The sequence below is a fragment of the Crinia signifera genome, chromosome 12 (genome assembly GCF_055691185.1).
Source record: "Crinia signifera chromosome 12, ASM5569118v1, whole genome shotgun sequence".
NCBI classification, from domain to species: Eukaryota; Metazoa; Chordata; class Amphibia; order Anura; family Myobatrachidae; genus Crinia; species Crinia signifera.
Genome location: NC_139228.1, coordinates 84,149,121 through 84,171,174, shown reverse-complemented (window position 1 = coordinate 84,171,174; position 22,054 = coordinate 84,149,121). Strand labels below are relative to the sequence as shown.

General features: G+C 38.8%; 1 protein-coding gene across 11 annotated transcripts in view; it reads right to left on the bottom strand.

Annotated features, from left to right (window-relative positions):
* MTA1 (metastasis associated 1) overlaps positions 1-22,054 on the bottom strand; it is a 180,755-nt gene that overhangs the window by 46,812 nt on the left and 111,889 nt on the right. For 6 of the 11 annotated variants that reach the window (XR_014466106.1, XM_083165822.1, XM_083165819.1 and 3 more), the window contains 4 exons: positions 12,626-12,815; positions 7,046-7,135; positions 6,805-6,960; positions 2,906-2,941 (listed from right to left, as the gene is read on the bottom strand). Coding sequence is in view for 10 of the 11 variants with exons in the window: in XM_083165822.1 (XP_083021948.1) it covers positions 2,906-2,941; positions 6,805-6,960; positions 7,046-7,135; positions 12,626-12,815 (472 nt within the window). In the remaining variant the exon portion in view is untranslated. Of the gene's footprint in view, positions 1-2,905; positions 2,942-6,163; positions 6,377-6,804; positions 6,961-7,045; positions 7,136-12,625; positions 12,816-22,054 lie in introns of those variants that run through there. The other 5 variants (XM_083165820.1, XM_083165825.1, XM_083165824.1 and 2 more) reach the window with 4 other exon arrangements.

The following is a 22,054-nucleotide window of genomic DNA, read 5'->3' as shown; positions in this document are numbered from 1 at the left end:
CCTCTTGCGGACAGCGCCAGGAGGGGGAAAGCTGCTCAGTGTGTATGCACTGAGCAGCTTTCCCCCCAGCGATGACAGCGGTCATCGCTGTCCACACACGCTGAGCATTATCGCACATTGCACTAATTCACATTAATTCAACCGACCATAACAAACACATGAATCTTGAGTAAGACTTGCAACGGAATAAAAATAATAAAGGAAAATATTTATTTTTTATCTCCTATAAACAATTGATTTGGGATTTTATGACACCAGGATCACATCTTAACGCTTCACACATACTGTAGGCAGGAAGTAACGCGGTGCAAGAATGGCAGCCATGCAAGATGCCAATTGAACTTTTCTTTTAAAAAAGGGGCAGTCATTTACAAGGGAAAAAACTATGCCTTGTAAATGTATTGCCCATTTAAAAAAATAAAAATAAAAAAAAGTTTGGCCCAGATAGTAAGTTCCTTCTTGTAATGTGTCTGTATGCTCATTTCAGATTACTAAAACCTAAAACAGTGGTTCAGTTGCTAACGTGCTACCAAATAAAATCTACAGTGTGAGCCAATATATATTGGGCTTGATGTATCAAGCTTCAACAAGGGATAAAAAGGAGAGTGATAAATAACCAGCCAATCAGCTCCTGTCATGCTACAACCTGGGTTTGAAAAATGACAGGTAGGAGCTGATTGGCTGGTTGTTTATTACTCTCCACTTTGTAAGTTTTTGAAGCTTGATACATCTGGCCCAGATTACCTTAAAAGCATGCACATTTGTACATTAGGATTCATATATGCAAAACGATCCAAAGAGAAAACAAGATCTGGAAGAGTGAAGACAGGCTCCAATGTACCAGAAAAAGAATCTTCTACACATCATTATGCTACAAAGAAGCACTTACTAAAATCAGTGCTCCCCAAATCCAATCCTCCTCATCCCCACCAACAGCTCATACGAGGATTGGACTTCAGAAACGACACTATAATGTAATAGCTACAGCTTTAAAAATGCAACTAGCACTTAAAATGTTCTAGCACAAAATGTACCGTATTGGCATGTAATCTCGGCTCCCGTTACTATGGATTTTCCATTCATAGTGAATTCCTGCAATTCTTTAAAACGATCAAGACTGAGACTTTGGCTCATTGTACACACGTCTCCATTAGAAGTCTCTAAGTATATTTTTTGTAAACCTCACTTGTTTGCAACCACCATTGAACAAAGCATTGTCATTCAAAGAGAAACATTGCTATTCAGATAGCACCGGATGAAACATTTTAAAAGCAAACTATACATGCTCAGTGACAAATACAAGTAAAGGTTTGCTGGAAAGGTTGAACGCATTGACAAGGGATTTTGAAGGGGAAAATGTTTAAACTATAGGATTTTTTTGGATGTTCCATCACTTTATAGTGGCCACGAAGAACTTTTGTTTTAAAGACAAAAGCAACATTGCGTAATGCCGTTGGTCAGTTTAACCTCTCCAGGGATATGTGTAAGTTTGCTTAATTTGGGTGTTTAATTGCAAAACTTTTTGAAATTTGATTATGAATTTATAAATGAAATAGGTCAATAGAGAAAAAAAATTTCTTAACCTTAAATTTATATTTTTAATAAAATATAAAAAAGAGAAGACTTTTTAAATTTAAATGTGTCCCTGAAGAGGTTTAAAAAATGTTTTCCTAAAAAAAGCACTGAGTATATAAACTTGCTAGGATAATCTTTATTGGGATACCAGTAAAAAGATGGTTATGAAAGAAAATCAATATAACCAAAGCCAGGATTTATGAAAGTGTTGGGTTATTTTCGCCATTCACAAGTCTGCTGTAATCCCAATGGAATTATTTCTCATTAGACCAAAAGAAGAAAAAAAAAACACAACACTGCCAAAAACTTCAAAATGACTAAGTTATTTGGGCTCTAAAGCCAAACAAAAGCGGTTTTCTACTCTGCAATGTAATTGGTTGTAAAATGTAGAAAATAACTGATTGGCTAATAACTAATGGATGTCCATTACGCTTTGTCACAGTCACTTAGCAGTGTAGAAATCATAATACCTTAACTATTTGGGAACCTTTTAGACTATGACATACCAAGACAGAAGTGATGCCTTCCTGGATAACATCCGTAAAATGCAAACAAAAAAAAAAGTTTCGTTTTTTATTTTTAATAAAATTATTTCATTTCAATTGGTTCTGTTCAATAAATAATTTTTTTTCATTTGATATAGTTGCAATTTTGTCTGCAAGTCCGTGGGTGCTCTGGCACCCAAAGTGGTGCACCAATCACTGCCACCACTTACCATGGAAGAAGTGAGTTGGTACCTTCCACGAGGATTATGGAGCTGGACTATGATACTACAGCATAGTGCCACACTCCCAATGTAACAGTGAAGTTGTAGCCAACCGCTTCATACTGTTTGCAAAAAGAGATTTCTGCTTCAAGCCAAAGGCCCTGTACACTGGAAGAGCAGTTGGTTTTCCTGCACCCTTCTCTTGTTTTATTATTTTCATTTACGAGAGATGGTCTCTGGGTTAAGATCAATTTCACCTATGAAAGCCAGGTGTACATTATTCGTTTTCAAAATGTAATTTGGCTTGTACACTTCTAGATTTTGGACAAGGTTTCAAAAACGGGCACTTCAAGTGAACTCTCGCGGATTGAGTATTGCCTCTAGAAAGAGGTTTACGAAACCACTCTGATAAATCCTGGCCTAGGACTATGCAACCATAAAGACACGGCCAACAAGTATGATATATGCATGTATGGAATATGACTTAAAATGTATTGTCCTTATAAACACAAGAAAAGTGTGCAAAGACACAAACACTAAATGCCACACAAAAAATAAACAAGCCCAGTCAAAAGCTCCACAAAACAGCACAGTTCCTTTCAAATGACACATTAAAATCCTTACCCCTGCTAGGCATCAGCAGGCGCTTCTTCATGTTGCCTGTCCAAGTAGAGATAAAAACAGAAGAGAAAAACAAGAAAATACTACATCAACAGATTGTAAAATGTCATAAGTTTAATAAATAATAAACAAAAAAAAACAACGAATTGATATCACATGGAAAATAGACAAACATAAATACAACTAAAACCATGGTTTTATTAACCAAACAAATAAAATGTCCTATTTAATTGGCCAACTTTCCTTTAAGCCTAAATAAAGTAACAAAATATTGAATATGTATTGTAAGGAAGAGAAGGCATGCAATTACTCCACACTATCCAAAAAACTGAAAAAAAAAAAAAAAACAAAACACAAGAGTTAAATAAAGCATAGAATCCAGCCCGAAAATATAAAAAAAATTGTAAAGTTTTGATAATATACATTGCAAAACCACAAAATATACATTAAAGGGTACTTATGTAATAGCAGGGCAATTCTGCGTATGAAAATCGCATGAATTGCCCTATGTAATTTATTAACTTCACTCTGGCCGTGGGTGCGATGCGATCGCACCGCAAAATCGCATGCGATTTTATAGGGTGCAATGCCATTGACTTTGCTATACATTTGTATGAGATTTAGGCCCCCCACCCCGAAACGTGGCGGAACGCATCCTCCCGAGGGGCAGGAAAGTAATAAATCAAATTTGTAAATCCAGATAGGACTGTGCTTTATTTAGTGCACAGAAACTTGTAGACAATGCCCTTAATACTTAAATAAAAATTTCAAAACACATATTTTCTACAGTGGGTGTGGTATATTAGGTCAGTGCAAGCAAACGGTCAACATGCGTCTTTCCGCAATTAGATTTCATAACACGGACCCCAAACTAATCCGCAAGGATGAAAAAGTAAAAAGAGTGGTCAGATATATTAAACATGACTTTGTGCCAGAAATGAACAATACTGTGTAATGTAGGTGAGCATATGCCAAAACTGAATGAATTATACTAAAGGATACCTGAAAAGGACCGCAGTAATAACAATAGAATAGGATCTGTGCTTTTGGAAAAGCAGGAGTGTGACATTCCTACTTAAAGCAATATAAAAGTGTCGAATTACCAACTGTCAAAATGATGGGACTGAGAGGTGTGTGTATCCACCCAAACAGCGCTCCCTTTGGCACCATGTAGTGACCGCCGGTGCACCAACAAGGTAAACAGCAGGGTTAGGCTTTTCTATATATAAGATACTATGCAACATTTTGTATTTTTTTATTTTATTTTAGGAACACTTTTTTTTTTGTGTCCAGTTTAATTAATCTAAATTCCTTTAAAATAAATAAATAAAATATTTAAAATGGATGCCTCATCATTCTTTTCCGACCTTCGTTCCAATTTTTAGCAATAAATCACTCCATTATTCATTACATTTTCTGGATCTTTGCCAATTCTCTGCACTCTCCCAACCCACTACAATAACGTAAATTACAAGCCAACAAAAATAAATAAATTAAAATTTGGTAAATTAAACAGTATTTCAAATAACAATTGTATGTCAATTTTTTGGGGAGGATGTAGAGTAATTGCATTTTTTATTCCTTTGTATTGTATTTTTACATAGTAAAATAAACACTTTATTTACACAATCCTTTATATTATTGACCTTGCAGAAAATATATTTGTATCACATGGCACACAAATGTTACAGCAATGTGGAATCTTGCAGAGCACATCACCAAGAACAATTTTATGTTCATACCATTAATACTTCACAGCAGTCACCAATAAATGGGTGAAAAATAGTTTGACTCCTTAAACTGTTATTTATAAACACTTCATAACACTGATGGACGGCAGTACTGAAGGGTATGGGTCAGCGGGTCGACAAGAGGAACGAAGACACGCATTGGGTCGACCACTGAAGGTCAACATGAGCAAGGTCGACATGGGGTTTTTCACTTTTTTTACCCTGTCGAGACAGTCTATAAAGGTGCACCGCATCCCTTCGCATTGCTCGCTGAGCTCGCCTTGTTTTAGGCACACTATTTTATTCCCCCACCACACCCTAGTGGATGGTAGGGCATGGAATACCGCCTGTCGGCACACGGCGACTCAGAAAAAAAAAGTGAAAAACCCCATGTTGACCTTTTCACTGTTGACTTAATGTCCCTGTCGACCTAACCCCATGTCGACCTTCACTGGCATACCCAATGCATGTTTACCTTCCCCTTATCAACCTCGTGACCGTATCCCGAACTAGAAATAGGTCATTACAGTACAAATTTCAGATTTTCTGCAAAATTGAGAATTTATTTACAAAAATCAAGAATATATATTTACAAAAAATCTAAATAGAATACATTAGAAAAGAAAAAACAAATTTTGATATCGTATTGGTTAAAAAAAAAAGTCTGTGCAAAACACTATATAAAAAAAGGAAACAATTCTTCCCTAAGTATTGCATCCCAGAAGACACCATTCTCCTAACCCCTGAACTCGCAAAAAAACCCAATCTCTTGCAGCCTCTCTTTAAATATATACTGCAAGCTGGGTATCTTTTGAACAATTTACGGAAAACGGATTCAGCTCTTCTAATTCTGGGCGGCTATGAATTTACCAGTGAAATGCGTTGGTAAATCTCTCTCCTTTAAATAAAAAGCTAAACTGGAAAAACTACAATACAGGCAATATATTCCTTTAAACAAATTAAAAAAGAAAACCAAAAATATATTTTTTTCTTTTTTAATTATATGTTAACACATGAATGAGTGTTTTGCAGAAAACAAGTTTCTATTTCCTTTCCAGAAAATAAATTTGAGGCAGTAAAATTTTGTGAACCGAAGTCACAGTGAGGTCCTATCGCTTTTTCTTTTTGTGAGCAGGTGTAGATAAAGGATGTGTAGACAATAAAGGAAATAATCTTGGCACAAAGAGGAAATTAAACTTGAATAACAAAAAAATATATTTTAAATAAAATAAAGTTTGAACAAAATAGGACATAATAATTGGTGCACTTCATAGTTTGTGTTTTTAGTATGACAAAGTAGTTGAATTGGTAAGGCTCTCATCAATGTCTAGAGATACATGATCATTGGCCACATCTGATTATTAATGGTCTACAAACCACCAATGGATCTCGTGAATAGTTAGATCCAGACTGCAATAGTTATAAAAAAGTTCCAGTTTATAGAAGAATATGTTACAAGAAAAAATGGCTGCTCAATATATATATATATATATATATATATTATAATAATAAAAAAAGAACTGTTGAGAGGGGAGAGAAAAGTTAACACCTATCGAAAAACAGTCGGTTTTGGGTACTTCTCACAGCTTCAGTCCAAATTAAAAGGTGCTCCATTTTCTCTCCCCATCCTGTTTAATTTGCTTCATAATTTTCTCCCTTCTACATGCAAGGAAGGGCAGCCTTCGTTTTCCATCCAATGGTTTAAGCCGAACATCATTGCTTGCTGATCTGCCTCTAAAATAGTCTGCAACACAGTTTGAAGTTATAAACCCAAAACATGCATTTTTGTACAAAATCAAATAAATAAAAAAGTTCAGAAGATAATTACACAAACCATGTTCATTGAATGTATAAATCAAGACTGAGTTATTTTTTATTTTTAAAATACTATGAATTCCTTTAAAAATAGAGAAATATAGTAATAATTTAAGACAGAATGTTACAGCAGTCCACACATAAGCTACTGGAATGCTGTAGGCTGCAGGTATTCAGCCAGAATATATTGCAAAGCAAAGAATATTCTGCATCAAGGACAAATTTATGGACACATTCTAAATTTACAAAAAAAATTTTTTTTAAATCCAGTTGAAAATATTCTAATTAGGACAAAAAAATGAGTAACTCAATCTTGAAGAATAACAACTTCAATAACTAATACAGAAAGACACATACCGTCCATACCATTATGCTGTTCGTAGCTGCGTTTGCCCAGGATTGTTGGCGATCCATTGTTGATGACTGGAGAGGACTTCACTGGGGTCAGGGAATTGCTGATGCTTGTGGAAATGTTTTTTATAGGTTCGAGCTTTGGAGTGCAGGGATGAGCCTCTGAGAAATGGAAAGACCGTGTTACTTGTTTACCATGAGCTTGGAACAGAAATGAAAGAGCAGTGGCCAGGCATTCTATATGTACCTATATATCGCAAAACTTGTTCTAAGGGTTTTCGGACAATCTGTTTTAGAATCAGTGGAGTTTTTGAGGCTTCAGGAAGTCTTGTTGTACCTGGAAACAAAGAACAGTAGTAAATGTAAACTGTAATTATTTTATTTTTCATTTTAGGAAGAACTATGGCATAAACACAGCATGTTTTTGTACATTATTATATAGTATCCTATATTTATTTGGCCCCACAGGGGATATATAGTGCCCAATTACAAGAGTACATGAACAAATAAGTAAAACAGTGACTTACGATTGAACACAATACAGGATAAAGTAAATCAGCAGATGGAACTGATAAGTATCAGTGTGGCAGGAAAACGGGTACTTGTTTCCTATCTGGGCGCGGGCATCGGGGGTAAAATCGGGGCCATTGCGGGCATCGCGGCCGATAAAAAATCGGGTGCGATGTGCCAGACGCGATGCCCGCGATTTTCCCATAGAGAACAATGTTAAATGCCTCAATTTACCCGCGATGACCACGATTTACCATAGGAAACAATGTTAAATGGATCAATTTACCCAAATCAGCATAGGAACAATAGTAAATGGGCCAAAAACACCCCTGAACACTGAAATGTTCCCCCAAAAGTAGTTGACGCCACCCCGCCATCAACGTGAACCCGAAGCGTGGCAAACGCAGCGAGGCCGCGAGGGGTGGCGGTACGCGTCCTCCGACCTTTTCATGCCCTACTATCCACTAGGGCGTGGAGTGAGAATAGAATAGTGTGGCGAGCGTAGCGAGCCCGAAGCGTGGCGAGCGCAGCGAGCCCCGCGAGGGGACGCGGATACCTTCACAGGTAAACGCGTCCCTTCGCGGGCTTCCCAGGTGTCCGCGTCGCCATGGACACCTGGGAAGCCCGCGAGGGGACGCGTATAACTGTGAAGGTATCCGCGTCCCCTCGCCACGCTTCGGGCTCGCCACACTATTCTATTCTCACTCCACGCCCTAGTGGATAGTAGGGCATGAAAAGGTCGGAGGACGCGTACCGCCGCCCCTCGCGGGCTCGCTGCGCTCGCCACGCTTCGGGTTCACGTTGATGGCGGGGTGGCGTCAACTACTTTTGGGGGGACATTTCAGTGTTCAGGGGTGTTTTTGCCCCATTTCCCATTGTTCCCTACGATAATTTGGGGAAATTGATCCATTTAACATTGTTTCCTATGGTAAATCGCGGTCATCGCGGGTCAATTGGGACATTTAACATTGGTCCCTATGTAAAATCGCGGTAATCGCGTCGGTCGCATCGCATGTCATTATAATGACATGCGATGTACCCGCGATGGGCGCCCAGATAGGAAACAAGTACCGGAAAACGCAGAATTTGGTGCCATCAAATATTATTAAAGTAAGAGAAGAAAAAGCACATGAGGGAAGAGGGTCCTGCTTTAGAGAGCTTACATACTGCAAAGCTTCAAATGCTTAATACCCCATACATTTCCAGTGATCAATACCACCATAACACCCCCCCAAAAAATAACATTCCCATGAGGGAAATCCCACCTCTACATTAGGCAAACCAGCTTCAAGGAAGATTCACATAAATACCTTCCTGTTCTCTACTCATTTGGTAAACAAATAGATGAAACCACAGCGAGAATTGATATGGTTTGGTTTCTGTTCACACAAGATCACAAAAACAATCATGTACAGATCTCCTTTCTGAAAAGAGGGATTACACTTCTTTCTCTGCTGGTTGATAGGTCTTTAGGATACGGCTGATGATATAACCAAGCAAAACAAAAAATATAAATATATAGTATTAATAGACACCCATTGAGAATGAAATCAAAACTAATGTGGCGCACAAGTGGTCTCTTTCCATTACCCAAAAGGTGGTCAATAATGGATATGGTTTTTGGGTATTCCTCCTTCAAGTAGTACTACAATTCGGATGAAGGTACAAGAAATAGTCAGAATTCTGTCAGCGCTCACAAAGAGAAAAATTGTTGATGCATGCCTAGTGGGTTCATCTGTGAGCAGCATGGACAAAAATGTAAATTGATTGAGACAGAATGGCATTGCGGCCAAGATTAAGAAGACAACTGCTGCAAGCATACAAGAACAATGAGAAGGGACCTACACAAGTACAATATTCATGGGCGGCTGCAGATGCCAAACCACTTCTAAACCCTGTGAATGCCAAGAAGCAAAGTGGTGTAACACTCAAATTGTGGACTATCAAGCAATGACTGGATGAATCGGCTTCAACATGTTCCAAACTGCAGGATGAGTGTATGTGTAGAGAACGAGTCAAGTTTACGATAAGGACTTTCTGGTACCAAGAGTGAAGTAAGGCGGAGGGTCAGTGATGACTTAGGAAGCCATATCCCTGTATTCTGCCAGCCCCATTATCACTGCCAAGGACTATGTAGACATTCTAGCCGACCAGGTCTATTCCATTGTTTCTGGGAGGTGACCACTGGTACCGAGATGATCAGGCGCTGATTTATATAGCTCGTGTCATGTGATCGTGGCTTTCTGAAAATGCAGACAGGGCCCACCCAATCACCAGACCACAATATGATAGAGCCCCTGTGGTTGGTTTGGAGAACAGGGTTCAGTCAAGTTAACCGCCTTTAACATCACTCCAGGAATGTGAACACAATTTGAGTGAAGAATGAAGTAAGATTCCATTGTTGACCATCCATGACATAATTATCCATTCCATGGAGAATGCATGTAATCTTGAATGCCAATGGTGGTCCTGCACCTTATTAATAAATAAAATCATTATTTAGCTAGGTGTTTCCATATTTTTTACCCCTGTATATATTCACATCATATTACCTGCGATTGATGATTGCAGGTAATAGTCTCGCCAAGGGCTATCCTAATAGCCCCGATAAGCCGGCACCAGTTGCGGCTTATTGAGGATTTGCTTTGCCTATTCCACACAGTGCTTCGGCTTTACAAACACACACAGGTTACACTGCACCTGTGTGTTCTTGGCCAATGCGGGTCTTTTTATTGGGTGATCCAATATCATATCCCACTGGGATTAAAAGTAAGCACAAAAACTGTGCAGCGGGAGCCTTAATGGAATAGGTTTCCATGGCCGAGTGGCTGTGTGCAAACCTCACACCACCAAAGTCCAATGGCAAGAATCATGTAAACCATACAGACACTGGACTGTGGAGCAGTGGAAATGCAACTCTGTATGGATGCGGAATTCTGGGTTTGGTGTGTGCTGGGAGAACATGACCTAACTTGATTATGCCAACTGGGAAGTTTGGTGGAGGAGGAATGATGGTATGGGGCTGGATTTGCCTTGATGAGCTTGGTGTAGAAGAACTCAACTGGCAAGCACAGACCCATATGAGCTTGGTGTAGCACAGACCCATATGAACTTGCCAGTTGATAAACTTCATACATTTTCTACAGAATGATGGGCACAGATGTCCCACAGAAACCCTCCAAAATCCTGTAGAAAGCATTTCAAGAAGGGTGGAAGCTGTTTAAACTGCAAACGGAGGACGAGAGAGAGCGTGAGAGTATTTATAAGCAGTAATAAATGACAACTACTTAAGAAAAAAATGATTTCATATGAAAATGGGCTCTTAAAAGATATCTTAAGATATAATACTGGTTGATGGTTCTCATTCATTTTTAAAGTACAATATCACCACAAAACTAGGTGTCCATACTAAATTTGACAACTTTTTTGCTTAAAGTGATATAGCCATTTGATTGGCATATGATCCAGATGAAAAAGTAAAATCCCTCTTTTCAGAAAAATAAATTACATCTGTTTTCTCGGACATTAGAGTTTCAATTAGTACTTATAACATTCTATGTATTGGTTTATAACTGGTACAATTGGTACATTGTGAAATATCTTTTTCGTTTATGCACCTTTGAAAGGATTCCCTATTTTGTGGTTGCATGTCCAAGTGTTGGGTGACACCCTATTTCAGGCATTCCCAACCACGGTCCTCAAGGCACACCAACAGTGCAGGTTTTAGTGATATCCAGGCTTGAGCACAGGTGACTTAATTAGTATCTGAGCGATTCTGATTAAGTCATCTGTGCTGAAGCCTGGATATCACTAAAACCTGCACTGTTGGTGTGCCTTGAGGACCGTGGTTGGGAATGCCTGATCTAGTTGGTCCCATCCAGGCTGCTGTTTGCGTGTATTCAGGGTGAACATTTTCAGTTAATTATACAAGGTCGGATTAAGGTCTGTATGGGCACTTGGCAACACACAATAAGTAAATATGAATAAAATATATAGGAAAATACAATACACCTTTTGTGTATGCATTAAGTCCAAGTAATGGAATAGATTAAAATATTTCCAGCCATGGAAATCAATTAGATTTATCCCCTAAAATGATTGGATTTTCCCATTTATATTTTAGAAGATGCTCTCACACCATCTGCAGATGCCAGAACTCCTCCTATGACATAGAGGTGATCACATTATAATGTGCACGGTCAGGGAGGTCACCAGGCAGCACAGCACCATGCGGGAGTGAAACCCAACCAATCCGAGTCGCTTATGTTAGAAATGAGTACAATGGAGCCTTGGCGGCTGACCCAATCACTCGGCTCCTTCTTCATCCAGCAGCTGCAGCTCTGGGACAGTGTCTGGTGGGATGCCATTATACTGCGACACTGTGCAGTCAAGATACTCAGTGGTTGCTGTTATGAAAAAGCTGAACCACCAAAGAGGAAGAAAATGGAGACAGCAACTAAATGCTGTTCTCAGGTTTCATTTTAATAATAGCAGTGCCATTGGCCGAGTCTGGGGGGAATGTGTTAGAGTCCAAGGGCAGCAACCTTTAATATTATCCATCCCTGTAAAAAAAAAGTGAATTTTTGGCATAAAAAAAAAAATAACTGCAAAAACAGGAATCTTATTAATTTATGGAGATCAGATTTAAAATTTTATGAGTACCCCCCACCTAGTTTTAGAGATATGGCTCGAGAAATGGCTGTACAATAGGACAACACTTAAAGCCCTTTCACACAGCACCTCGGACTCAGTTAATTGTTGGGTTTCTGTTGGGTCGGACCCGTGTGAAAGGGGTATAAATATGACCAAGACATTTAATTTGCATTCGGCAGCATGATATTGCTAGTGACACCCCCAGATTGGGCTTCATGTACAGAGGACGGGGAATGTCGCTAGTGACTAGCGAGGTAGTGGGTCCACATTGGATGAATTGAAGAATTTGTCATAACAAATGGTCGTTATTAGCAAATTGATGATTCACTGCTCCCCTACGTAGCTCAGTTCTTGATAAGCAAGTTTCCTTATCGAAAGATTTTAAGGATATCCATGCTTGAATCCAGATTTGGAGTGACAGAGGTACTGTACTAATTAAGACATCTGTGCTCAAGCATGGATATCCTAAAACCTGGATTGTAATGGCAGAATTTGGAAACCTCTGATAAGCCAATAACCAAACCAGGTACGTAACATTGAAGCAACACTGTTTTCATGACTGTATTCTCCATTTAGAAAATGTAAAATTTGCAAAATAAAAATATCAGGTTAGAAACACAAATTTTTACTTTGTAAAAAATATTCTCCGTTCATAAATACTTACACTCGGCTTTGATTGCGGCACTGTTGATGGGCATGTACGGATGTCGGGCAGCATATTGCGGACGGAAGATATCTCGGCATATCCGCCGAGCAATCCTGGTCAGCTTTGTGGTATGTAGGTAAAAAGCTTGACGCGTTTTCATGGCAAATTTTGGGCTTCCGCTGGTTCTCATGGTAAGGCTATGAGGACTCTAGTGTGGAAATAAGAAACAGTATCATTAAGTGGATGAAATCAAACAAGGAATAAACGTTTGGACAAACTTGAACCTAAGCTTTGTATATAAAATCACGTACAAGAACACAATGGACGAGATTTAATGCCACCTGAGTTCAGCGGCAGTGAGAGATGTCCGCCGACCTCTGACTTTTTTAAAGGGGAATTAACTTACAAACATGGTTTTGCGTTGTAAGTTAATTGCCCTTTAAAAAAACATCTGAGTTCGGTGGACACCTCGCACTGCCGCTGAACTTGGGCGACATTAAATCTCACCCTAGATGTTTAATATGGACAGGTATAGTGGTGTTTCTGTACTCATCATGATGTGATCACCACAGGCAGCAATACAATACTGTAATGGTGTAAAAAAAGTGTATATATAGAAGGTAGCGGATTCGGTTTTACTCGGTTCTTTTTGGCAAATTATCGCAATTTCGGATTTTTCCGATTGGCTATCAGCTGTCACGTGGTTTGGATAGTCATTAAGATCCCGCTTTGAGACCCAAGAAAAATGGAACACGCTCACCCTCTAATATATGTCCTCTTATCTATTATAAATGGACACCATTATACATTTACATGGATAATCTATTTCAGAGTGACTGATGAAACATTTCACAGCAATTCATTTACATTGAACAATATCTATTAAATCGCATAATTCTTCGCTATAAAATGTTCTCTAGCTATACACAACATTGCTCACAACTCTGCTGTTTCCCAAAAGAAAAAAAAGAAAAACTAAACAGCTGAAATAAAATAAATAAAAGCGTAAAAACAAAAAGGAAGGTCTCATCGCTTTTTTCTAAACTTTTATTCAGCATTTTTGTAATATAATTGCAGTGGGTAGAATATCTATTGTATACAGCCTGTGTATAATATTGTTATTATAAGGTGGGGTTGTATTATTCCAGAGCTGGGAAAAAATATATATTTTTTTAAAATAAATAAATAAAATAAAAAACCCTTTTTTTTGGTTTAACCCCCCAAAAAATTCATTAACTTTTTAATGAAAAAAATGTAATCCTGCTTGTTATAATTATACTGTGAAACATTGCTATGTATTAGAAATCTTGATCAACCATGTTTTAATGCTTCATAGCATTAACAATACAAAGTTATTAGGCTTTGATATGATTTACATAAAATTTTTCAATAAAACCAATTTTAGACTAAACATAATTAAACATGCAGAAAGTACTTTTCAGAGAACCGCACAAACACAAAAAAGGAGTTAAGCATTATCACTAGAGACGTCACAAGGTTTTGAATTGAAGAAAACATGAGATAAACCATAAGATGTTTATCTGTTTAATGCGTTGGTGTTGTTTATTCTTTAAGATTGTGAGTGTTAACTGTGGGCTTTTTTCACATCCTATGGGTGAGAACTTGATGCTAGGCAGATTTAGCACCTTTCTTATCTGATTCACCTCCCTTCAGATGGAGCCGCTCCCATTGCATCATCCGCTGTCCCACGCCATACACCAGAATGGGGCTTGCGCGCCCCATTTTAGGCAATCCGAGTCCACCAGCTATAGTGCCATGGCGAGCTAGCGGCAACACGGAGAGAGGCTCCACCTGTATATCTTTATTGTGTGTGTGATTTAGTGCATGGGTTTATCTTAATTAAATGAAGACCACAAGCAACAAGAGTGGTGAATAATACCAGGGATTCCCTTACAATAGGCATTTTTTTAAAAAAAAGTCGCTATGTTGTGTCGGGTCCCATATGAAATGCCGGCGGTCGGAATCCCGACCGCCGAAATGCCGACATGGGGGGGACGTGGAGCGCCCCCCCCTTGCGGGCTCGCTGTGCTTGCCACGCAGCGGGCCCGGTGCCTCGCTACGCTCGGCACGCTATTTTATTCTCCCTCTATGGGTGTCGTGGACACCCACGGAGGGAGAAAGTTTCGGGATTTTGGCGGTCGGGATTTCGGCGGTCGGGATTCCGACCGCCGGCAAATTGACTGCATCCCGTTGTGTCTGTACACAGTCACATCATTAAAAAACACATTTGGTTTAATCAAAGGTGGTTTATACCGGCCAACCCTGTATTATTCCAAATAAAATGCATATATATGTCCTGACTAACCCTTATCCAAAATGCTCGGGAGCAGAAGCATTTTGGATAACGATAATTCCATAACTCTGACCATTTGTATATTTCGATGAGGTATCTTGAGGACAGGACCTATGTGTGAAAAAGTGCATTTATGTTGTATAAATGCATGAAATGCACAAAAATATATTATTTGTGCATGAAACAAGGTTTAGAAACATGAAACACAGTTTGCGTACTAAGTCTGGCACTGGATTTGAATGCCATCATTTTCTTGCACACATTTAGTGCCAGCTGCATATCATAGTGCCAGCTGCATAGCATTGCCAGCTACAGATGTCCACGGTAGTGCCAGTAATATAAAAATGAAGGAAAATGTTATACCAATACAAGTAATTCTTAAACTATTATGCAAATTTGTAAAAGTATTCAGTGAAAATAAATTACTATGTGGCGACAGACAGCTATATAGCTTATTTTTTAATGGAATTAATGTGCTACACAAGTTGGTTATTTATCAGAAAATAAATGCAAAAAAAAAAGCAATTTTTTTTACTAAAATCACTACTGGGGACATCTGTAGCTGGCAATACTGACTACATGATATGTAACTGGCACTACTGGGACATCTGTAACAGCACTACTAGGGACATCTGTAACTGGCACTACGGAGGACAAGATATATAACTGGCACTTCTGGGACATCTGTAACAGCACTACTGAGGACATGATATGTAACTGGCACTCCTGGGACATCTGTAACGGGCACTACTGGGGACATGATATGTAGGTGGCACTAAATATGTACAAGAAAATGATTGCTTAGCATTTAAATTAAGTATATAAGATAGTGCACAAACCTTGTTTCATGCACAACTAAAATATTTGTGTGTATTTCATGTGTCTGATGTGTTTGTACAACATAAATGCGAGATACCTCAAGATACATCGTTGAAATATAAAAATATTCTAAAATACAGAATAATCCATTACTCGAAATTTTTCTGGTCCCGAAAATGTTGGATAAGGGATACTCAACCTAGCACCCCTGTAATTAAAAATCAGCAATTTAAAATGTCCTCCCAAGATATTGCAGTTCTGATAGATTTAGCATTTGTTATAAATAATGGATCATTGCGGCTTCCTTTGTCTCAGTATTTTTCTAGGGATCAATCTGGAAAGCAAAAATTGGGGTTCAAAATAGCTAAACTATATCATAACTTTTATTTCTCTCACACCAGATTTAAAAAGATCACATACAAGAAAAACATTTTTGATAAAGTGCACAGTTTTCACGCGTGTATACATAAAACGCCAGAACTAACCACTGCCCAACAGTATCCAGTCCAAACTGTGTGTGCCTTACCAGTTTATCCACACATCTCCAATTAGACAAACTTCACATGAACCTCATTAACTATTTCCACATCAAATGCTCCACAATACTATTCCATAAACAATATCATATATAGAAAAAGCTCAAAATATGCAGAAAGATTATACATATTTATGTATTATTATATACAGCTATAAAAGAGCAGTTTTCCATAGATAAAGTTTACTGCTAAATATTTAAATAAAAATAGATTTTAGTGCAAATTATATCACAAATTCAAACTAATTTACGGTATATTAATTTGAATTAAAAGCATAAAATACAGTATATATATATATATATATATATATATATATATATATATATATATATATATATATATATATATATATATAACAATATTTTGTAGAAGCAGGCACTCACCATAGGCAATTTTTCAGGGTCGAAGCAAAATTTTTGGTACTTCTGTACTTTCACGGCGCCAGCATGGCGCCGCGCGTCAGAGTCCCCTTGCGGGGCACGCTTCGCTCGCCCACGCTGCGGGCTCGGTGGCTCGCTACGCTCGCCACGCTAATTAAAATCAACTCCATGCCAACATGGATAGTGGAGGTATGAACTATCCATGTTGGCATGGCGTTAACTTAGTTTATTTTACTTAATTAGTGGCGAGCGTAACCCGGAAGTACGCGTGGCGCCGTGAAAGTAAAGAAGTACCAAATTTTTTTATTCAGTCATAGCTGGAGTCGACGTTTCGATCCTCAACAGGGACCTTTGTCAAGACAACAAGTATCCAAAGGACTGGAGGCACAAGGCAGTGTCTTGTGCCTCCAGTCCTTTGGATACTTGTTGTCTTGACAAAGGTCCCTGTTGAGGATCGAAACGTCGACTCCAGCTATGACTGAATAAAAAAAATTTGCTTCGACCCTGAAAAATTGCCTATGGTGAGTGCCTGCTTCCACAAAATATTGTTATATTTGGGACTTAGTTGCCTCTAAAAGTGGAGCACCGCCGAGTTGAACCAGGAGTTTATTGAGTGCGGTATCTCACACCTACTATACATATATATATATATATATATATATATATATCTCTTCATAAAAAAATTTACAAATGTCACAAATTTAATTTGAAGCCTTTGGAATGTGTTTAGATAAATCCAAAAGGATTCTCGATGGGCTAAATTTTGTTTTCGATCTCCACAATGTTGATTTACATCAGTGGTCGCCAACCCGTCACCCGGTAGCGATCTGCCCGTCCATCTCCCGCTTCCCTTCTGAGGGGATGAGAGCATCTCTCCTTCCCCTCACTGTATCCCTGTAGCCGTAAGCCAATCAGAGCTTGCGGGTCGAGAGCAAATTGATTGTTTGACGGCCCAGTCGCAGGGACACAGTGAGGAGAAGAAGAGACACGCAATGTGCTGTGCTCTCCTCCCCTCAGAAGGGAAGTGGGGGAGCAGGAGGAGACAGCACTGCATTTGGTCACCGGACTCACCTCTCTCCGGGAGCAGCAGCAACAATGGTGAGTTGTGCTGCTGCTGTGAAATTCTGGCACATTGGGGGCATATGTGTATCTGGCACTATCAGTGGCATATGGATATCTGCCACTGCACTATTGGGGGCATATGTGTATCACGCCCCCATTTTCATTGGCCGCACCCCAAGTGGCTACACCCATTTTTTTGTTGCACACACACACACAGTACCGACAAAGTATTTATTTAGACTGGCAGCACAATCGGACTGCTGGGGGGGTATTGGGGCATTGTGTAACTGGCACTGCTGGTGGCATGTATATATATATGGCACAGAGTCTATTCAGAGAGGTTGGTGGTATGGCCAGCAGCTCTCAGAGCTGGGTACCACGATAGTAGGTCATGATCCCTTTTTTGGGCACATTCAGCACACGCAGATGTCCCTTCTACTCTGCCTCCAGTGTTGGGAGGTATGTATGTGGCATATTGGACATTGCGTTGTGTGGAATATTGTGTTTGGGCATTGTGGTAGGTGGTAGGTGGTAGGTGGCATGTGTCAGGGGCATTACAGTGTGTGGCATAATGTGTAAAGGGCATTTTTTAATTATTATCCAGATTTTTTATTTTATACATTTTAGTAGCTCTTCAGATGGTTTATTTTGTCTTAAGTAGCTCACGCCCCCTAAAAAAAGGTTGGAGACCACTGATATACATTAACATGCTCTATACCCTTAAAGCTAAATGTATCCAACAAAGAGTTGTGGTATTGCTGAAAGTGCTTAGGTATACTACTACTAGTAACCTATATTTTATATTTCTCATATACTCCAGCATATGAATCTGTCTCTGTCTTACAATATATACCTTTTTTCCCAATTCCACACTGTATTTGACAAATAATGAAAGTAGTTTGACAGGTAATAAAACCTTCCTTTTTTCCTCTTTCTTGTATATTAAGGGCTTGAGATCATATATTGAAAGATCCAAGTGGTATTTTACAGCTTTTTGACAATTATGTCTGGGAAGATGGACACTGTTGGGGTGCCATTGTTGCAGAAACTCTATACTCAAAAATCTGTAAAATGGACAATCAGATTCTAGCTAATATCTTATAGAAGGTGCTAGATTCATAAGTAGAATCCGATTGGTTGCTATCTACATTATCACACTCTTCCAAAAACTTACACTTTAGTTAAATTTGGTTGAGAAGGTTAAAGATTTTAGAATGGATTGTTTGTATTTCATATTGAATAATAAAAGTTGTGAATTCAAAAGGGGTGTAATATAATCAGCGGGGCCGCAAGGGGAACCACCTTTGCACCAAGTCTGGCAAATTTATATGTAGGTGCCTAGGAAGAAAAATATATTCATGGTGAAAACCCTGCTAGAGAAAATATAAAATGATATAAGATTAAAAGACGACGGAATGATCATCTGGAAGAGGAATAGACTGGTATTCACTGAAATCGGTAAATTATTGAAACCGTAATGAGTTTAATGTAAGGTTTACCTAAAGATTCCAGGAAGGAAAGAAATTGGGTTTATAGACTTGGTCTCTACTAGATTGGTGCCCACAATATAAAAAGGATTAAAACAGTATACGTGTATATAAAAAAATGTGACTAGCAACAGTACTCTACGTTGTCAAATGAAAAAAGAAAAGCCCCTTTTCACAGTTGACCCGGGTAAGAAGGAACAAGTACCCGAACAAGTAGAAGTATACAGTAAGAGGTTAAAAGAAATATTGAAGGCTTTTTTTCATGCTCACCCTGTATGTCTATATACGCTCATAAGGATAGAAAAAAAAAAATTTTGATCCAGAAAAGACGAAAAGCGGAAAATAGAAGATTTTAGTAAAATGTCAAACTATAGGGTTTGGAGACTATAGAGACTTCCAAATACTACTCCCTTTGTTGAAATTCACAAGCTTGTTAGTAAAGATGAGTCCCAAGTGTGGTACAGCAGGCAAGTCAATGGCAGGCAGTTGTTTCAAGCTTTTTCAATGCTCTTTAGCTTGAAACGCGTTGGTACCACTGCCTGCCAAGTATCAACAAAGGGAGTAGTATTCGTAACGCTATCATCTCAAAATCATCCTGACACTCACCACCATCTGTGGGTATGAACTTTTCTTTTATGTGGAACTCACTTATATTTTTCCACTATCTGTCCGTTTTCTCGTTCTTTCATGTGACTGTATGCCAATATATACGCATTTCTTACTGTAATAAATTTTTATTGTACATATTCACTGCGCCAAAAGGTGTTTTGTGCAAAATACCCCTTTTTTTTCACTATGGGGAAAAAAAGTATATAGGCAAGACAAAGACCAAAGACTTGCAAGATGTAACATGAGAAATATATATAGAAAAAATATGGTTACGTATCACCGGCTATACCTAGGCAATTTTAGGAATGCCAAAACTTCTTGTTCACTTCGATCCAATTAGTTAAGTGTATAGAGCATTTAGTTGTAGATCAAAAGGGGTGGAGGTAGAAAACGATAATTAGCCCAGCGAGAACTTTTTGGGACTTATACGCCAAACCCTTTTATGTCCAAAGGGTTTAAAAGAAGTGTGCAACATTGTTCTGATTCGTTCAGCGCTTCATTTTCCCTAGTTCGTTGTATATGAAGTTACATATTTTTATTAGAATATATTCTATGGCAATACGTTTTATAAATATGTATTTTATGATTTGTTTAATGTTATATGAATGGATTTGAATTTGTGATGGAAACACACTTATAATCTAGGATTTCTATTTAAATATTTTTTTAAATTAAAAAATTGTATCTATAGAAAATCTCTTTATATATAGATTTTGTTTTAGAACTACAATTATATATAATATTAATAAATATAAATTTATTATGGAGAACTTCTATTTTGTGTAATATTATCTCATCTTTTAGATGTAGAGAAAGTTAATGAGTTTAATGGGAAGTTTGACCAATTAGAGGTCTGTAGAGTATTTATTGCTATGCTAAAGAGGCTAAGCTGGTGAGGCACAAGCAGATCTGACAGCAGAACGAGGCTTGAATCGAGTGGATGGTGTAATCCGACTAGAGTACAATTGGGAGACCTGAAAGCGTGGATACTGTGGAGGCTCGTTAGCGCTGAAGTTTAGTATACATGCGTGCAAACTGGGACTTTCAATTTTGTGCAGCTGGATTTCTTTTATATTTTTGGGAAGTCCTGGTGAGTGCCCTTCTATTTAGCAACTGTATGTATGTACACTATTCTATCGCCAAGACCCGCCATCAGACAGAAGGGGCGCGCGCCCCATTCCGTCTGAGACCACTGACGCCTCCCCACCGCTCACCCCTCGGTGCCCGCAGCCCCCCCCCTAACCCTGCCCATCTCCCTGAAGCAGAGACGGGCAGGGATTCTGCTCTCCGCCGTCAGGTGACAGAGGGGCGCGTCCCCATCAGATGGCGTGCCTCACCGCTAGCAGAGGGGATCTGGCGAGAGCTGGTGCTGAAAGAGAAGAGCTCCTTGTGTGTGTATAATTATATATATATATATATATATACATATACACACACACACACACACACACATAAATACATACACATACACACACACACACACATATACACACACACAAAAATACATACACACACACACACACACACACCTGTAATCTGTGCTTGTTACTTCAAGACAAAGTACAGTTTGTAATTTTTGCCACCATGGAATACAAATACACTTAACCCTTGAGTACCAACATCTGAGAGATGTTCAAAATATCCAGAAAAAATACCAGTGTCGCTCAGATTTGTTATATAAATTCAAATGTTGTCCACAAAAAATAAAATAAAAATAAAGGATTATATTTCTTATATAGGTTAACATTCCAGGTCATTATGTTGAATAAAAAAATTGGAGGGCAATTTTCCCACCTGAAGGATCACTGTAGGTCAGACCAGGCCAACCTGTGGCGCTCCAGCTGTTTTGAAACCACAAGTTCCAGCATGCTGTGCTATAGGTTGGCAGTTAGGGAATGTTAAAACTGTGGCTATGCATGCTGGAGAGCCACGGGTTGGCCAGGCCTGTGTAGGTTATTTTCGCATTGGATGGAGCCACTACAGAACACAGAAATGGAATTTTATGGTAGAGGATTGCACCGTTTTTTTCACCCCATATTGAATATCCAAGGCGTGAAGAGATCTATGTAATTGCAAAATGTAATTGGCTTTATGTGCACCACAGAAGCTGTGTGTGCAGCCAGGGGCACCGACAGGTTGGCCAGGCCCCGTAAAAAAAGAGGGGGCATGGCCACACCTGTGAAAAAAAGAGAGTGAGATAGAAGACAGGCAGCTGCTGCAGCTGTCTCTCCCCCCAGCTC